The sequence below is a fragment of the Drosophila gunungcola genome, chromosome 3R, assembly GCF_025200985.1.
Source record: "Drosophila gunungcola strain Sukarami chromosome 3R, Dgunungcola_SK_2, whole genome shotgun sequence".
NCBI classification, from domain to species: Eukaryota; Metazoa; Arthropoda; class Insecta; order Diptera; family Drosophilidae; genus Drosophila; species Drosophila gunungcola.
In genome coordinates, this window is record NC_069139.1 from 24,897,220 (window position 1) to 24,915,534 (window position 18,315).

At 44.3% G+C, this 18,315-nt stretch overlaps 7 protein-coding genes across 7 annotated transcripts; 4 read left to right on the forward strand and 3 right to left on the reverse strand.

Moving 5' to 3' along the window:
* The first annotated feature begins 473 nt into the window (after positions 1–473).
* On the forward strand, positions 474–3,532 carry LOC128252740 (protein no-on-transient A). Its single transcript, XM_052980725.1, has one exon. The coding sequence runs from the start codon at positions 571–573 to the stop codon at positions 2,893–2,895; it is 2,325 nt and encodes a 774-aa protein (XP_052836685.1). The 5' UTR covers positions 474–570; the 3' UTR covers positions 2,896–3,532.
* A 1,657-nt stretch (positions 3,533–5,189) lies between these two features.
* LOC128265599 (ADP-ribosylation factor-like protein 6-interacting protein 1) lies at positions 5,190–7,050 on the forward strand. The gene is made up of 3 exons (XM_053001742.1): positions 5,190–5,383; positions 5,484–5,849; positions 6,401–7,050. Exons 1-3 carry the CDS (start codon positions 5,360–5,362, stop codon positions 6,602–6,604), a joined length of 594 nt encoding a protein of 197 aa, XP_052857702.1. The 5' UTR covers positions 5,190–5,359; the 3' UTR covers positions 6,605–7,050.
* A 3-nt stretch (positions 7,051–7,053) lies between these two features.
* Positions 7,054–9,023, reverse strand: LOC128265596 (splicing regulatory glutamine/lysine-rich protein 1). Its single transcript, XM_053001730.1, has 3 exons — positions 8,801–9,023; positions 8,022–8,743; positions 7,054–7,960 (listed from the first exon to the last, which is right to left on the reverse strand). Exons 1-3 carry the CDS (start codon positions 8,935–8,937, stop codon positions 7,068–7,070), a joined length of 1,752 nt encoding a protein of 583 aa, XP_052857690.1. The 5' UTR covers positions 8,938–9,023; the 3' UTR covers positions 7,054–7,067.
* Positions 9,024–9,456: 433 nt separating this feature from the next.
* On the forward strand, positions 9,457–12,421 carry LOC128266016 (T-complex protein 1 subunit gamma). The gene is made up of 5 exons (XM_053002287.1): positions 9,457–9,550; positions 9,689–9,782; positions 9,841–9,902; positions 9,984–10,483; positions 11,137–12,421. Exons 2-5 carry the CDS (start codon positions 9,749–9,751, stop codon positions 12,173–12,175), a joined length of 1,635 nt encoding a protein of 544 aa, XP_052858247.1. The 5' UTR covers positions 9,457–9,550; positions 9,689–9,748; the 3' UTR covers positions 12,176–12,421.
* Positions 12,422–12,467: 46 nt separating this feature from the next.
* Positions 12,468–13,864, reverse strand: LOC128255369 (N(6)-adenine-specific methyltransferase METTL4). The gene has a single exon (XM_052984931.1). The coding sequence runs from the start codon at positions 13,774–13,776 to the stop codon at positions 12,712–12,714; it is 1,065 nt and encodes a 354-aa protein (XP_052840891.1). The 5' UTR covers positions 13,777–13,864; the 3' UTR covers positions 12,468–12,711.
* Positions 13,865–14,134: 270 nt separating this feature from the next.
* LOC128257943 (uncharacterized) lies at positions 14,135–15,165 on the reverse strand. Its single transcript, XM_052989253.1, has one exon. The coding sequence runs from the start codon at positions 15,120–15,122 to the stop codon at positions 14,220–14,222; it is 903 nt and encodes a 300-aa protein (XP_052845213.1). The 5' UTR covers positions 15,123–15,165; the 3' UTR covers positions 14,135–14,219.
* Positions 15,166–15,790: 625 nt separating this feature from the next.
* On the forward strand, positions 15,791–18,085 carry LOC128265074 (outer dynein arm-docking complex subunit 1). The gene is made up of 5 exons (XM_053000883.1): positions 15,791–16,081; positions 16,138–16,433; positions 16,883–17,391; positions 17,453–17,627; positions 17,683–18,085. The coding sequence occupies exons 1-5, from the start codon at positions 15,857–15,859 to the stop codon at positions 17,897–17,899; spliced, it is 1,422 nt and encodes a 473-aa protein (XP_052856843.1). The 5' UTR covers positions 15,791–15,856; the 3' UTR covers positions 17,900–18,085.
* The last annotated feature ends 230 nt before the right edge of the window (positions 18,086–18,315 follow it).

The following is an 18,315-nucleotide window of genomic DNA, read 5'->3' on the forward strand; positions in this document are numbered from 1 at the left end:
TTTTTTGTTCAAGACCTTTAAATTATACCTCGAACACCGGTGCAAAATTTTAATACGAGCGGTGTATTAGCCCGCGAGAAATCTTGACAGCCGACTTTGAAAACACAGTTTCGAACAAAAGTTTCAAGTGAAAATAAAAGAGGGAAACAAGCGCGCAAGTATATTCTAAGAAATGTTAAAGAATTTAATAAAAAAAAAAAATTTTTTTTAAACCGTGAAACTTTTGTAACCCTTGTAACCCTTTAATCTATGACATTATTCCGTTTTTTGCTCGTTTTTTCCCAACAGCTATTTAACCGTGCAAATTCAAAAACTCAAGGGGAAACGGAAGTATAAAAATCAAATGAAAAAAATGGATCCGAACCGGGAAACCAGTTTCGGGGAAAAAATAATGGTTGCACTGACAAAATCGATGTTTTTATATTTCCAAAAAACATCGATAGAATTCAATAGTCATCGAGGCCTGTTCCAGCACTAACTTCTCTCACTTTCTTCTACCTGGCAACACTTCCATCGGTGTTTTTTTGCTATAGAGCATTTTGTCTGAAAAAAGAAAATTTTTTTTTTGCAATGGAAGGTGCAGTTAAGATTAATAATTCTAACAACGCCTTGCCGTTGCCCCAGCGCCAGCAGAGGGGTAATCTAGCTAATAAGAATCTCGGCAAGCATACAGCCCCCAAGCAAAACGCCGCCACTGATGGCAATCCTGTTGAAAAAAAGGCACGATTCGGGCCGCCGAACACCCAGAATGGCGGAGGAGTAGCCGGTGGTGGTGGTGGCGGTGGTGGTGGTGGTGGTGGCCGCGGAGGATTCGCCGGGAACCGCAACCGTGGAGGAGGAGCTGGCGGCAACCAGAACCGGCAGAGTTTCCAGGGTGCCAATAATGCTAATCAGAAGCAGACTAACGAATCGCCGAAGCCGGTTGCGGGCAATGTGCCCGCAAAGAACAATGAACCCGCTGCTGCCAGCCCAAATCAGCCGAATCAGAATGCCGGCCAGGGTCCGGGCACTCAAGGCAATCAAGGAAACCAAGGAGGCCAGGGTAACCAAGGCGGACAGGGCTTCCGAGGACGTGGTCAGAACCAGCCGAACCTGAACGCTAGCCAGGGAAGTCAAGGAGACCAAGGTGGTGCCGCCAATCAGGGGGGACAAGGTAATCAAGGAGGTCCCGGCAATCAAGGTGGACAAGGCTTCAGAGGACGTGGTGGCGGTCAAAACCAGCCGAACCAGAATGCTAACCAAGGAAATCAGGGCGATCAAGGAGGCTCTGGCAATCAGGGAAACCAAGGAGGTCAGGGCTTCAGGGGACGTGGTGGTGCCCAGAACCAGAATGCTAACCAGGGACAAGGCCTGAACCAGGGCCAGGGAAATCCAGGTGGTCAGGGCAATCAAGGAGGTCCAGGAAACCAGGGTGGCCAAGGAGGCCAAGGCAATCAAGGTGGACAGGGCTTCAGAGGTCGCGGCGGCGCTGGCCACAACCAAACTATCGGCGGCGGTGGAGGAGGAGGAGGAGGTGGTGGTGGTCAACAGCAGCGTGGCAACCGCGGAAACCGCCCTGGAGGACAAGGAGGACTGAACAACACCATGATGGGCGGCGGTGGAGGTCAACGCGGCGGCGGCGAAGACTTCTTTATTGCCCAACGCCTGCGCAGCCTGGGCGGACCCACCATTGAGCTGCCGCCCATTGAGGTGCCCACCGAGACCAAGTTCTCTGGCCGCAACCGCCTGTACGTGGGCAACCTGACCGGAGACATCACCGACGACGAGCTGCGCGAGATGTTCAAGCCGTACGGCGAAATCGGTGAGATCTTCTCGAACCTGGACAAGAACTTTACATTCCTTAAGGTCGACTACCATCCTAATGCCGAGAAGGCCAAGCGCGCCTTGGATGGCTCAATGCGCAAGGGACGTCAGTTGCGCGTCCGCTTTGCGCCCAACGCCACCATTCTGCGTGTGAGCAATCTAACCCAGTTCGTGTCCAACGAGCTACTGTACCAGTCCTTCGAAATCTTTGGACCCATCGAGCGCGCCAGCATCGTTGTGGACGACCGTGGCAAGCACACCGGCGAGGGAGTGGTGGAGTTCGCCAAGAAGTCCTCCGCCAGCGCCTGTCTGCGCCTGTGCAATGAGAAATGCTTTTTCCTGACTTCTTCACTGCGTCCGTGTTTGGTGGAGCCGATGGAGGTAAACGACGACAATGATGGCCTGCCGGAGAAGGCGTTGAACAAGAAGATGCCGGATTTCTGCCAGGAGCGAAGCATCGGACCGCGCTTTGCCGACATTAATTCGTTTGAGCACGAGTACGGATCGCGCTGGAAGCAGCTGCACGGCCTGTTCAAGAGCAAGCAGGACGCTCTCAAGCGTGAGCTGAAAATGGAGGAGGACAAGCTGGAGGCCCAGATGGAGTATGCCCGCTACGAGCAGGAAACCGAACTGCTGCGTCAGGAGTTGAGGAAGCGCGAGGTGGACAATGAGCGCAAGAAAATTGAGTGGGAGATGCGCGAGAAGCAGGCCGAGGAGATGCGAAAGCGCGACGAGGAGACCATGCGTCGTCACACGGGCGAGATGCAGAGCCACATGATCCGTCAGGAGGAGGAGATGCGCAGCCGTCAGCAGGAAAACTCGCTAATGAGGCAGGCACAGCAGCTCAATTCGCTGCTTGATCAGCAGGAGGGATTCGGAGGCGGCAGCAACTCTGGCTTTGACAACTTCGGGCCCGACTCGCCATTTGAAGTTTTTAGAAACAATAACACCAACAATTCCACAATGGTTGGAAACAATGCTGGACTTGGAGGACAGGATAACCTGGAGGCTTTCGAGTTCGCAGCTGGCGGAAATCAACGCGGCAACAACGTCGGCGGAAATAGTGCTCCATGGGGACGCCGGCGCTTTTAGACAATGAAGACACTATACGTAATGTTAAATCATACCGTAATCTCATTGATTGCGCTCTACATTTGACTTTTTACTCGCCCACGAGTGAACAACATGAATTTACACAAAGGGATCGTGTAAGCGAATGCATTCACATTTATAACATTATTTGATTTAATATTTTTAAATATACATTAATCGCCTATCGGTCTCATCAAGAAATCCACCATGAAGTAAACATAAGGAACGGACAAAAAACCTTAAGAAATACACAATCCAAATCGGCATGCTAACATGATGTGTAGTATTGTAATGAACAACAATTAAAATTTCCAATCATCTTTTAACCATTACGTACATCAATTTAATCATAACGATAATTTTAGATATATGTAGTAATTATCTCCAATAACACGATTACTTTTTGTCTATCATTCGCATTAAATATATGAAGGTATGACTGAAATTATCAATGTCTATTCGTGGAGAATTAGGATAAGGGGTCTTAGCAAGTATAGGTAGTTGGCCAACATTGATTTGAATTGGATTGTATGAGGGGCTACCCATCTTTAATTTGTTCTTAAATTTCAGTGTATTTTTGATCTGCAACTATGTCTACTGAATAATTTTAAATAAAAACGGCTCTGATACTCAATGATTTTATTGCCTTTTGAATTTTCTAAAATACTTGTAAAACTTTAAAAATAAGTGTTGTAAATACATTCTTTAATGCAGCAAAAGTTGTAAAATTATAGTAGCTTTCTAGCTAAGGAAGATGTTTTCTATTACAAAAACTGGCAGCAAGCGTACAAAGCTGAAAAGGAAAAATCAAAATCCGCATATCTGCTCGTATCTTTAGCCCCAAGGGGCTGTCCATATATTACGTCAACATGTAATCAATTGTTCAAACAAACATCTAATTTGGTCCGCAGAAGTAATCATTTATCTGCCTCTCCTCCCACCACGATGTCTGCGCAATTACATGGACGACAACCAATTGTTGTTTATTCAATTTTAGTTGAAATCAATGCGGAGAAGGACAATAAATTTTCATAAAGTGCAAATTGAGTTCCTCACCCAAACATAACAATATTCTTCAACCACTAAGTTCATGTCCCAAAAAAGTTCAGTTTAAAATAGCCCGTTTTTTATTTTTAATGTATATATTTCAACAATGAACAAGTGTCACTGCTACTGCTAGAGCCTCACCATCCTCCAGCGGATTTCTAATCGGCGCCTTTGGGATGACTTGGTTTTTTAAAGGATTCGTAAGCTTCCATCTCCAGCAATTGTGTAAAATGTTCTTACTTTTTTTTCGCAAGAACCTTGCTGAGGCGATTTGACATCCTTTTGTATACATATGTCGTGGACGCGAACAAATTTTGTTCTAGTGTACTCTCTTCTGGCTCCTCTTTTGAGCTCGATAGGGACTGCAGCATTTTGTGGGAGCAAGATCCTGCGACAGTGGGTAGGATGGTCATTTCTTTTTGTGGAAGCAGATGCAGCAGCGGTTCTTATTTTATCCATGAACAATTCTACCGCATCCTCTTTATCGTCTGGATATGTTAAGATCTGTGCTGCTGTCCAATTTGAATTTCTATGGAAAATGTGGATTTTCTTCTGGCTTTGTGTTTAGGTATATGGCTTAAGGTTGCAATAACTCATATTTGGTCTCTATTAAAAGTTTGTTCAGAGGGATCCCATTTGCGATGGAAAAGTAAAGAGCTCTTGGGGTAAGCTAAGAAAAAGGTAGGCTCACCAGTAGTTAGAACTTGGCTGAAGCTAGTAGCGATGGCCTCTTGTAGACGCTTTCCTTGACTACATGCCCTTAGGTTTACCCTAGTTTCTAAAATTATAAATAGAAGCAAGATCAAAAAATAATCTTTAATTTTCAGCTCATATTGGTTGAAATAGATTTTGATTCGTACAATTTTAATTTAAATCGAATACTCCTCTCTCAGTCTAACCACAGTCTAACCTTAAATGCAAGCTAACTATATTTTCCGAAAGGGTTTTTTTCTAATATTTTTTTCCATCAATGAAAAGCATAATTTTCTTGGAAATTATCTAAAAGCACAATTGCTGCTTTAATTAAAAAACTAACAAAAGCACAATTTTGACTTGATTAACCTATAAAAGTCTTATTTCTAAGCTATAACTTGAAATATTTATTATTATTTACAAATAGGGCGTGCTTAAAGTAAAATATTTATTTGGTCAAAAAATTTAAACAATTTTGTAGACCGCGCTCTTTCAAAACATCGACAATAGGAATAATCGATGAAAAAATAGAGGAACCCCCCTGATTTGTCCTTTTTCCAACGGTGAAACACGGTCACACCTAAACTTTGGCGTTGGCTTAAAAAAAACTCAACACAGGAAAATTGATTTTTCGCTCAAATCGAAAGCAACACCTTGGGCTACAATTTCATTTCTCGAAATTGAACTCTGGCTGGCGGACTGATAAAGACAAAGAAAAGCCAATATGTCAGCATCGCAGGTTGACCAGGTGAGTAAAGGGCGGAATTGGCGAAAGCTTTCCGGCCGGAAAACGGCGTCGCCATTGTGAGGAAACCTGAGGATTGTAAGAATTGGGTTTATCCCCGCAGAAACGTGCCCTCAACAAGCTGAAGCACGATTTGGAGCCCTTCCGGACAGCCATCGTGGGAGCCTACGGCGTGCTCACCTGGGAGAAGCAGTACTACGCCGGCGTGGTGTTCGGGGCCATCAGCGTCCTGTACCTGGTGCTCTGGTACCTGGACCTCTCGCTGATCACCCTGCTCTCACTGCTGGGTCTGCTTGGCCTAATACTAGCCTACGTGTTCCCCACGGTATCGCGCCTGATCTTCGGGAGCGGCAACTGGGACGGCGACCAGGAGGCCAAGTTTGAGGACGTCTGCGGTCAGTTGTGCACCGTCAAGGGCAGCCTAGTGCTCTCGTATGAGTACCTCTTCAAGGAGCGAAAGTCCACAGTGGTGAGTGCTCATGGCAGGCTCTAAAGGCTAATAGAAACTTAAATGCCAGTTGAAAATAATATCGATAGGTCCTCTTAAAAACTTTTAGATCTTTGGGGCCTTTACACATATTTTTGAAATCCAGACATTGTTTTTGAATCATACAATTTTTATAAATAACATAATCCTCCTACTGTAAAATTTAAGGCTAGTGGTTCGGTCTGACAATATACTAAAGGCAGTTGCGGTTTTAAGAAGGCAAATTGCATTCCAAATATAGCGCTAAGTAAATGGTTAGATTCAGGAGAAAATAAATATTTGTTGAACTTGAAATGAAAAATGTATTTTTCCATTCAAACTTATTGTTTACCTAAGAAGCTCTTTTGGAATAGGACACGAGTTCAAGAAATTGTTTACTTCAGCGCTCAAGCATTTTTATTTTTAATGAAATCCAAACATCTCTATTTTTTTAGGCTAATTTAGCAAATTAACTATATTTTATTAGGGTTAACAATAAAAACAAAACAATCAAATAGTACCATTTTTTTTGCTCACTTTTATATTTTTTACAGTTTGTGATCATCATCAGTCTGGGATTCCTAGCTCTTGCCTGGATTGGGGCCATATTCAACAATCTTCTGCTGATGTACCTTACCACCCTGCTCATTGCCATGTGGCCGGGTCTGCAGGACAAAGACGTCTTCAAGGGCATCACCCAGAAGGTCTCGAAGATTGTCAACGATAAGATCCAATGCGGCAAGAGGAAGCTGCAGTAAAGAAAATACCATCTCAACCAATCAGATACACTCATCACCATTTGACCAAAAATATTAAACAAACCTAAGTCATCTACTTGCCATCACGCACACATCGCGACTGTCACTAAATACACCATCGAGCATTGAATTTGAACTAAGAATATCTTAAAATCTTAAAAGTGCAGCAGCATATTGAAAGTATTCTCATCGGATATCTAGCAAATCCCGTCGTGGTCTTCGCCCCATCACATCTCCTACTATAAGTTTGTAACATGTAAGAGCGAAGGAATCTCGAAGCAAGGCGTACGGAGAGAGAAAAAGAACGCGCAACAAAAGACAAGACATTTTTGTGATTATTTTGTGAGTTAATTGAAATTTATGATAATCCCGAGTAAGATACAAAAGAACTTAAGCGTCTAATGAACTATATTTAAATAAAGATTTCAACTGAATAGATCAAATAATGGCAAATAATTGATTTCTATCTGCCCCTTCCCCTTGATCTGGAACGTGTGCGGGATCTGGCGTGTTTGCTTTTCTTGGTCTTCTTTTTGTGCTTGCTGGGGTGCCGGCGATGGTCCTCTTCCGGGCTCTCATCGCTCTCCAAACTGGAGTCGTTATCCGCACGCTTCGATTTACTTTTGGACTTTTTCGAGTGCTTTCTAGACTTTCGGCTGGATGATTTTTTCTTGTGCTTTCTGCGCTCGTACGCCGAATCCGAGTCGCTCTCCGTGGACTCTCCCGTATCGTCCGCCTCGTCTGAACTGCTCTTCGCCCTTCTGCTGCTTCTGGGACTCGGCGAACGGCGCCTATCACGTTCCTCTCGCTTGGATGCAGAGGAGCTGTTGCTCCTGGGACTTGGCGAGCGCCGCCGATCACGCTCCTCGCGCTTGGATGTGGAGGAGCTATTGCTTCGGAAGTCCTGCACATACTTTTTTCTATCACGATCCTCTTTCATGCGGGAATGCGACTCCTCTTTGCAAGTCCTTTCGCTGCGGTGCTCTGTTTTGCTTGCTTTTCGGTTCTCGTCTTTGTATGATATGCGATCTTCATCCTTGAACAATTTTTTGTCTTTACCCTTGTAAGCTTTATTGTTTTCATCCTTGTGTAGTCTATTGTCCTCATCCTTGTAAGCTCTATGATCTTCATTCTTGTACGACGGTTTATCTTCATTCTTGTAAAGCCTGCGATCTTCGCCTTTGCTTGATCTCTGTTCCTCCGATTTATAGCTCTTTCGTTCTCGATCATCGTCCCGATGTGATCTACTCTCTTCCCTGCGGTCTCTGTCTCTTTCTTCAGATGATTTCTCGTGTTTTATAATAATCTGGCCGTGCTCATTTTCCTGTTTCTTGAACTCTTCATACTTGGCGGAGTCTGAAAGTAGAAATTAGTTCATAACTAGTGCAGAGAAATAACTTTCCAAATCCCGACATACTTATGCACTTTCCGTACTGTGAGTACTCCTTTCGGGATACAGGCTGACAGAGGAACTCGTTGAATGCCTCTTTGGCACCCCCAATGGCCATTTTGACAATAACTCGGCCTGCATGATCGTCGAATCCTTCGATTTGCCCGTACTGATCCTTCTGCTTGCCGCCCAGGATGCGGACGTAAGCCTGCTTCTTGATTTCTAGCACCTCGTTCTTTTCCGGCTGCACCAGCAGTGCCTTGGGTTTGAGCGCCTTATCAGCTCCCAAGCCCATGCCCTTGGGCCGCAGGAAGGGAGCATCGTCAATTGGCACGGAACCCTTCTTTTTGGGTGGCGGATCCACCCAACCCATGCCGCGCAGCATAGCTAAGCCAAACTGCTGGATCGGTATGTTGTCATAGTCATCAAGGGTTGCCTCCTTGGCTCCATCAAGAGGAAGTTCGTCTGCTTTGACAGCAGGCAGAACGAGTTTTTGACCATCTAAGCCTTCGGCTCCATTGCTCTCACTGGCGGCCAGCAATTCCCGAGCAGCCCGCTGTTCCAGGCTTTCCGCAGTACCACCTGCAGTCACTTCTGCGATGGACTGAGCTGCTTGAGTTACCTCCTCTGGGTCAGGTTCCTCCTCTCCCAGCAGCACCGCCCGCCTCTTCATCAAGCTGGCCAGAGCAGAGGAAGTCTTTTGGCTGCCCTGCATTTCGATGACCAGAGGGGCAGCCTCAACCTTTTCGCTGCAGGCACGAATTATAATAACAACGATTTTAACGAAATAATGGTTTTAAACTTACGCCACTAGCAGGATTTCTTTGCCCTCCAAACATTTGATGAGCTCAACTTTGTTTTCCTCTTTTGGCTGTTTGCTGGGCAGGATATTCGGTTTCTTGGCCACCTTACTGAAGCCAAAAGATATCTTCTTGGCGTCCATGGCTCTAACCAGATTTTTTTTCTAAATAGTTAATCAATTAAAACACTTATTTATGATGAAATATGAATAATGCCGCCGGAATCGTTTGTAAACAAAACGCAACAGCTGTTTCGCAGAGAGGTGTATTTTGCTTTGTCATCGATATCGATATTTGTTTGAAATCGAAAAAAAATGGCATTCACACCATGGTATGGATGATTTTTCATATATATTGTTATATTCCCGTTCATACGTAAGCTACCGCAAACGCAAAATAACATTTATGATTAATATGTGATAAAATTAAAGCTTAACAACCGTTTAATACTTATATAATTCGATTTGGTTTTTAAAACCGGAAAAAAAGTTTTCAGTACTGATATGTTTTTTTGGTTACTGTTATTATGGATACATCTTATCAATGGGTCGTTATTCCAAATTAATCAGCTATAAAAATGTTCAACACAAATTTGGTGATCACTGTCAACGTGATTCAGTGAAAACATCCAATCGATAAGAAGAGCCGTCTGGTGTAAACATAATATTTTAGGATATCGATACTTAGGAGAGGTGCTGCTTCAAATTGTACAGAATTTGAATTAAACTCTTAAGAATTAAGTCAAATTAGCACAAAGTAAGTGCTTAATTAATAAAAATTGGCCGCAGAAATTGCCTGAACTTATTAGCAAGCCGGTCCGCTCAGTTTTCTATCGAACATTCTCGAATAGTGTGTCATCGGCGGGTCTAACCTCACTCATTCTCTTTCAAACAGCGGCAGCGCCAGCACGAGTTCATTTGTTTTCACGCAGAAATAAATTAAACAGCCAGAAACATGTTCGGTGGACAGCAGCCAATACTCGTGTTGAGTGAGTATGAAATTTACACCTCGTAGAGCCCCCTTGCAATCGAATTACTCGTCGGCAGGTCAAAACACAAAGAGAGAATCGGGCCGCAAAGTGCAGTTGGAGAACATCCAAGCCGGAAAGGTATGACTCACATGTCTGGGCCTTGTGTCTCGGGTTTTCGCGTTTTCCCGGCCATCTGCTGATCGAAACCCCTTTTTCCAGGCCATCGCCGATGTGATACGCACCTGCCTGGGTCCCCAGGCCATGCTGAAGATGCTTATGGACCCCATGGGCGGCATCGTCATGACCAACGACGGTAACGCCATCCTGCGCGAGATCACCGTGCAGCACCCGGCTGCCAAGAGCATGATCGAAATCGCCCGCACACAGGACGAGGAGGTGGGCGATGGCACCACGTCGGTCATCGTCCTGGCCGGCGAGATGCTGGCCGCCGCCGAGCCTTTCCTCCAGCAGCAGATCCACCCCACCGTGATCATCCGCGCCTACCGAGAGGCCCTCGAGGACATCGTCGGCCACCTGCAGTCGCAGCTGAGTGTCCAACTGGACGTCAAGGACAAGGCCAAGATGGCCGAGGTAGTCAAGGCCTGCGTGGGCACCAAGTTCATCGGCAAGTGGTCGGACCTGGCCGTGAAAATCGCTTTGGACGCCGTCGAGACGGTGACGCTGAACGAGAATGGCCGTCTGGAGGTGGACATCAAGCGGTAAGATTTGTAGGCCTATCTAGTTCCATAAACCAAATGATTCAACAATCTTGAGCACTCGAAAATGTTTCGCTCTCTTTTGATTTTTGTCAAGTAGTTCTTTACCCAAATTTAATAGGACATTTGATGTTTTAACTACCGGTTTTGTTTTCGTTCTTTTAGTTCTTTTAGGAAAAATCGATCCTATAAATTTCATGTAAATCTGTTTCTTATTATAAATCATTGTTAATCATGTTCTACCGGGAAGACATTTGTTATCCCTTGCAGAGGGTTATATAAAATTGCTCAGAGGTTGATAACGCTGTAAAGGAGACATTTCCTTTTTTTCTTTTTTTAAAGAATATATATTTTTGATCAGCTGGACTAGACGAATTGGCATAGCCAAGCTCACTTGTCCGTATGTTTCTAAACCTTATGCAAACTTAGTTTAAAAGCTAGACCCTTGCCAAAATAACAATTTGGTCAAAATTGTATTTTAGTTAAGTTTAGATAGTATTTAGCTCCGAATCCAATTAATAGTAAACATATTTGATTTTTAGGCATGCTTAAATTTTAAATCTATCTAGTTGTGGGTAGGGTTTTATTTCACTAAAAGTTTTTATACTTATTTTAATAACTTTATTTATTTATTTAACTTTTCAATGGTTCCACAGCTATGCCAAAGTGGAGAAGATTCCCGGAGGTGCCATTGAAGAGTCGTGCGTGCTGAAGGGCGTTATGATCAACAAGGACGTGACGCACGCCAAGATGCGTCGCCACATCGAGAATCCCCGCATCGTGCTGCTGGACTGCTCGCTGGAGTACAAGAAGGGCGAGAGCCAGACCAACGTGGAGATCATCGGGGAGCAGGACTTCACCCGCATGCTGCAGATCGAGGAGGAGTTTGTTGAGCGCATCTGCGCCGACATCATTGCCGTGAAGCCGGACCTGGTCTTCACCGAAAAGGGTGTTTCCGATTTGGCGCAGCACTACCTGCTGAAGGCTGGCATCACTGCCATCCGTCGGCTGCGCAAGACTGACAATCTGCGCATCGCTCGTGCCTGCGGTGCCACCATTGTGAACCGCACTGAGGAGCTGACCGAGAAGGATGTGGGCACGGGAGCTGGCCTGTTCGAGGTCAAGAAGATCGGCGATGAGTACTTCACCTTTGTGACGGAGTGCAAGGAGCCCAAGGCCTGCACCATTCTGCTGCGCGGCGCCAGCAAGGACATCCTGAACGAGACGGAGCGCAACCTGCAGGACGCCCTGCACGTGGCCCGCAACTTGGTGCTGGAGCCACGCGTGGTGGCTGGCGGCGGAGCCGTGGAGATGGCTGCCTCCCAGCTGCTGACGCGCAAGCAGGTCAAGGGACCGTACACAGCGGTGGCCCACGCCCTGGAGATCATCCCGCGCACGCTGGCCCAGAACTGTGGCGCCAACACGATCCGCGCTCTGACCGCCCTGCGCGCCAAACACGCCTCCCACACCGGCGAGGGCGTCTGCGCCTGGGGCATCGACGGCGAGTCCGGCGAGATCGTGGACATGAACGTAAAGAACATCTGGGAGCCCCTGGCCGTCAAGCTGCAGACCTACAAGACCGCCGTGGAGACGGCCATCCTGCTGCTGCGCATCGACGATATCGTCTCCGGGTCCAAGAAGCGCGGCGGCAACGAGCCTACCAACCCGGCCGCCATGGCCCAGGGCCAGGAGTAGTAGCCCGCGATCAACCACGTGTATTAATAATGCTTACTATCCTTTAATACTTAATTTAACACACAAAAAAGAAATGAAAAAACACAAAATCCCACACACGCCACCCCCAAATGTTTAACATTTAGTTCGAGCCTGGCGATGCTGGCTTCTCTGGAAGGAGGAATCGCATCCGCGGGCCGCCTACACACAAATTCTGCTGCATTTGCTCTCATTAACAGTACACAAATAAAATTGTTAAAACTCATAGTTGTTTTGCTTAAAGTTTGATTATTTATTGGCTGTCAGGGTAATCTCTCTTTAACAAAGTCGGTTTGTATTTTTATTGTTCTGATGCACTTTTGTTGTTTATGTAGCATTCCACTTATTAGCATAATTATTTTAATATTCTGCCTTTGGGTGGCTTCTACATTTACTTTGTACAAATCTAAGCGCATTAATCCATTCATTTAATATTTAAACAAGTGTGTTTTTCATAAGTATGTCAACAAAACAAATGAAGAAATACGCAGAAGTTAATAAGAACAAAAGTGCCCATATTAGGATAACTTGTCTTCCTCACCCACTTCATATAGCCTTTCGTCCATCAATTTGAGAACCTCCAAGCCAATGGATGTGAAGTGGGGCTGCAGGTATCGGGCAAACAGCTCCAGGCAGTTTGGATCCTTTTGATCCTCCTCCAGCTGCATGTGATCACGGATCCAGTGCAGCAGTGGTGGCTTATGGGAGTGCACAATGCTGGGCACGCTGAGAAGCAGATCGGTCTTCTGGATGTCCTTGGCGTAATCCTCATGAGCATCGGAGCGACAGGCCACGTAGAGCATCTCATAGGGCTGCTTTTGGCTGAGATCCGCCTGCGGAGGGGCAATCAGTTGCAGGTCTGTGCTGAGTTTGTACCATCGCAGTTTGTGGACCAAGCGGAGCCTCCAGCTGGGCAGTAGTTGCTGCTCCAGTGCCACCTGGTGTTGCGTTGAATTGGTGCACCAGATGGCCACCAAGGACCGTGGGTGTGTGAGCCTGGAGAGCGGTAGGAGCGACAGCTGGTCGTTGCTCAGCATGGAGTATCCCAGCTCCTGCTTAGCCCGCTTCAGTCTACGGATGTACTTGTTGCGCCAGGGGGGATCCAGCACGATGAGATCGTAGGTGGGCAGGAGTTGGTGCAGCAGTGCTGGCAAATTGTCCACATTGTGGTTGAAGAACTTGGATCGATTGGGAATTAAGTAAACACATCGTGCGTCATCCTGGCCCTGGAACCTCTGCATCCGACCGCTTTCGTTGGCTCCATGGAGTTGGGGCACGTTGTAGGCGTCCTCCCAGTACCTGGCTATTGGAGGAGTGTCCTCCGGTTCGAGGGGCTTGGTCAGAAGCTCCAGATAGCCATTCACCAGCTGCAAATCCTCCAAGCAGGATGTGCGATCCTCGCTGGCGTTCCTCTTGCGCTTCCTGGACTTCTTTCCACCATTCTCCTGAAGCGTCTTCTTGGCCTGGAACTGGAAGAGCTCAGACTTGAGCTGGAACTCGCCATATGCCTCGTTTATTAGTTTCCTGTGATTTAAGAAAACTGCACATTTTGTATCTTTTTGTTTGTTTTGCAGTTTCAACATTTCACAGGTGGAGTAACATATTTTCGTTATCAAAAAAAAATCATCTATCGATAGTTTCCTAAGCCGCCGGAATTAGCAAAGTTTGAATATTACGTATCTGAATGTAGTTTTTAAGTAAATTAAAATAAAAATTTAGTTGGATGTAGACCTAAGATATGAATTAAACTAAAAGTTTCAAGAAGTTTCTCTTCTAGTTATAATTATATTTCTTTAAAAATGTAGAAACAAAAGATAATATAAAATTCAGATATACCTTTAATGATTTTCTCTTATTCATGTTTTTGTTTATCCTCAAGATAATAATTTTATTAATATTACGAACAAATAACTTATCACAGAAAAACAAATCAGTACCTTTAATACTAATACTTGCATGCATTTTAAATACATAATGATTCCTGAGCTTAAAATATTTCATAGTTTTCAGTGTTCTTTGGAAACTTTCACGTGCTGTCGCTTAAATCGAAGAAATCCTTTATATGAGTAAGTAATTTCGCATGGAGTTTTTGGTGACCCCTACGATTGTAGTAATGCAGCTCCTGGCTGGAATTTTCGGCTACAAATCTGAGCATTGTCCATATGCCCAGCTCATATTTGCACCGCTGTGGAATGTGTTTTCGGGATTTTTGCAGGACGAATAAGGCGGGTACAGAATCTAGGCAAAACTTTTTGGGAGGACTGATTCCGCGAATATCCATTTTGAACAGACTAACTGACTCCTGCTTCAGTTTATCGGCCAGCCGATCCAGATTTATCTTAAGACTAGTATTAACCTCTGTCCCATTTTGCAGGGAGTTGTAGAAACACAGCGCTATATCTTCATCGGAGGCGTATATAAGTTCGTTCCAGCTGGCCAAGTCGATATCCTCCACCTTGGGCTTAATGCATACGGGTTTTCTTTCCTTTCTCTTAATCACCCGCTCGCAGAAATCCCTAAGGCTTTTCAGTTTGGGCAGTTTTGGTCCAGCTAAATCGCCAAAGAAGAATACTTCGCCCGTCGCAGCTATGGCGTAAATCAGTGGAAGCGAATCCACGGAGCAGCCTCCATCCCTACGGAAAAAGCTATAATCATTGGTATTGAAGATATACGCCAGCCACAAGTCCTCGACGTAAAAGTCCATCTCCTGGCGTAAATCCTCAGGGGCTGCCAGCTGGTAAGCCATTTCCACCCATTTCTCCAGAGCTCCAAAATCATCGGCAAACACATGGAGCATTATGAGTGCGGGCCGCTTGTGGATTTCCCAAGATTTTCGCATATTGTCACGGTAGGGAAGGCGCTGCAGTCGGTCCTTATACTTTTCCGGGAAAAAGGTCTTGAAGTTGGGAGGCGCTTGTTCCCAGACCATGTTTGCTGAATTTGTTTTCACTTGGAAATGAAATAAACAATTGACTCATCAGGTGGTTAGTGAAAGTATTTGCTTATCTATAGTGGTTTTCTCGATTTGCTAAAATATCGATAAAAAACTAATTAAAACGTTTTTAAAGCAATATAAATAAAAAGGAAATAGTAAAAATAAATATCTGACTATTGAATCCAAAATAAATCAATTTTATATACAAAGCATTTTAAATTTCATTATTTAATATTAAAACATTTTAATTAATATGGAAAAAATTTGATTTAAAAAAGTACTTGTTTTTTTAATGCTAATAACAATATAATTAATTTCAAATATGATTCAAATTTAATTATATATTTCTATTACACAAATTTGATAATATTAAAAAAAATATTTAAGAGTTTAAGATCTAAAATAACTAAAAAAAGCAATGAATAAAAATCAAAGTGAAAAATATTGGAATTGATTATGAATTACCTACGTTTTAACATTACAATCTAAAAAATGCATTACATTATATTTTTTTTGTTAGACTCCCCCAGCTCATTGAGAGTTTAGAATATTGTGACGATTTGTTTAAAAGTAAAGCTCTTTTTCGCAAATGGCTCGTTCGAACACAAAGACTTCGTTACTAAGCAACCTGCCACCTGCAACCTTGTTTATACAAGAAATCAATAGAATATCTCAGTAAAAAGTATTAAGAACTCTATTGCTATACTGAAATTACTTAGCTTTCCACAATGGCTGACCAAAGCGAGCTCGATCAATTGGCCACTGCCGAGCTGCTACGGCTTCAACGCCAACATCGGGGTCTCCAGCTGGACCTTCGGGGACTCCTCGAGGAGAAGGCCAAGCGACTGAAGAAGCAAAACCACATGATAAACGTGTTGCAAGTGGAACACCAGAAGCTAAAGGACGAGATAAAGACTCTTGAGGGAGGCACCCATGCCCGCAAGAACACAAATGTGGGTGGCCGTTTCAGATATTGATGAGGTTAATCAATAGACCAACACTTTTTCAGAGGGAGAAGCATCTGGGTGCGTTGCAGGGGCAACAGGCTGATCTCCAAAGAGTGCTTCAGAATGAGCGGACCAATCTTTGGGAGCTGGAGGGACACATCCGGAAAATGGAGAAGGAGATCGATGCCCTGCGGCGCAACGAAGTGCCCGATAACTGCTACAAGGACACCATTTGCAAGGTGCAGAAGAGCGTGGTCAAGTTGGAGAACCGCCTGGATGTGGTGAACAAAAAGTGCAGCGATGTCCTCACGGAAAACAGTAAGATGCGGGATGCAATCAACCACATGCTGCAGGATCGGTAAGAAAGAGTCCGAGCACACTTAGGTATGTTGGGGTCACCAATTTCCGTTATACATAGGTGCTATAGGTTTGAAAACGGGGTCACCAAGCTAATTACCACTACACTAAAAAAAAAAATGTCAGAAACTAAGCTATTGTTACCTTAATTTGTAAACTATTCTCAACAAGATAAGTATTCAATTTTTACCACAAAAGTATTAAAATAAAACTTAAGTGGTTTCAAAATAAGGCCTTAAACTACAGTTTACAACTCTTCGGTATAATAATGAAACTAAAAAATAGGGGTTTATTGAATTAATACTTACATTTTAATACTGCCTATAGGTTATTTTAAAGACACACTTATTAAAACTAAATTTGATGTTTTTTTTTTGGGTGTTTGCTTATAAAGATTGCCCTAGCCTTTTTATTAGTAACTATATGAACCCTCTATTGCCGCAACTTTAGGGCAAACTTTAATGACATGTGGCAGTTGATGGTCACTCAGTTCAACGAGGGCAAAAAGTTCATCATGGACCTAATCGATCAGTCTACGCTGGCCTTTGACCAGCGGGAGGAGCTCTGCAACAAACTGTCCGTACTGAAGGACCGCAACGAGAACGACAAGGTGATGCACATCCAGGAGATGCGCGAGATGCAGCGTAGACTGGAGCACGACGCCAAGTTGCAGAAGTTCTTCGACATCAAGGGCCAGAAGCGACTTAATCCGGAGCTGGAGCAGCGCGAGCTGGACAAGAAGCAGAGCCAGAAGGAGAACTATGAGCGCCAGCTCCTGGAGTACAAGGAGATCATCGAGAAGATCAAGCTGCTCTACGGCGAGGAGGATGCGGACCGACTGGTGGCCCAGTTCAAGCGGCAGGAGGACGAGAACTTCGCCCTCTTCAACTATGTCAACGAACTGAGCCACGAGGTGGAGGTGTTGAACGATTCCACGCAGGAACTCCAGGATGAAATAGGTAAGCCTTCAAAAGTTTCCTCTAAATCATAGAACAGACTTACTAGATCTCTAATCCACAGAACGTCAAAAATCGGAGCAGACAGAAAAGGAGTTGAAGCTTAAGACTGAGGCTCTCGACTATCTGAATGCAGAAATGGAACGAATCGAGCAACTGGCTGAAGAAACACGGGAAAAGAAGCGCACCCTGATCATCAGGCTGGAGCAACTGCTCAAGGGCATCGAGGACATATTCAGGTGCGACCCATAAGTATATTCCATTACCATTAACTAACTGACAATCGATTTGTAGACAATTGGCTTGTGACGATGCGCCAATTCTGAATGTGCTTAGCACGAAGACCTTTTTGACAGTGCACAATGTGAAGCTTTTCATCGGCGTTATTGAGCGACGGGTCAATCTGATCATCAGTGCCATTAACATCGAGGATAATTCCAACAAAATACTGGCCAGAAAGGATCGAGTTCCCAAATTCAACATACGGGAATCTGCCAAGACTAAAAATTGAGCATAAGTTCTGCCGACAGGTCAATAATCATTTTTATCAGAATCATTATAACCATCACTCATCTATCTATAACCAACTAGACTTCAAAAAATTTAAAGCAATATATTCCTTTTTTTTTTTTAAATAGATTTTAGGTTCAACTAGTTTTGAAGTTCTTTTAATAAACTCCATACATATTGATGCTTTTAAAAATGACAAAGAGTCGGTAAAGGTAAAACAATACTAACATGCATAGTTTTAAATATAGTCTACACATAACCCTCTTAAAGGTTCATGCATAATATAGTTTGAACTACAGTGGCTCAAAATAAGGGAATAAATACTCCTAGACCACTCTCCACATCCGCCCGTTAATATATTTACAAATAAAGTAGTACCAAGTGGTAAAAAAATTAGGTTTTCATCTCAGTTAAACA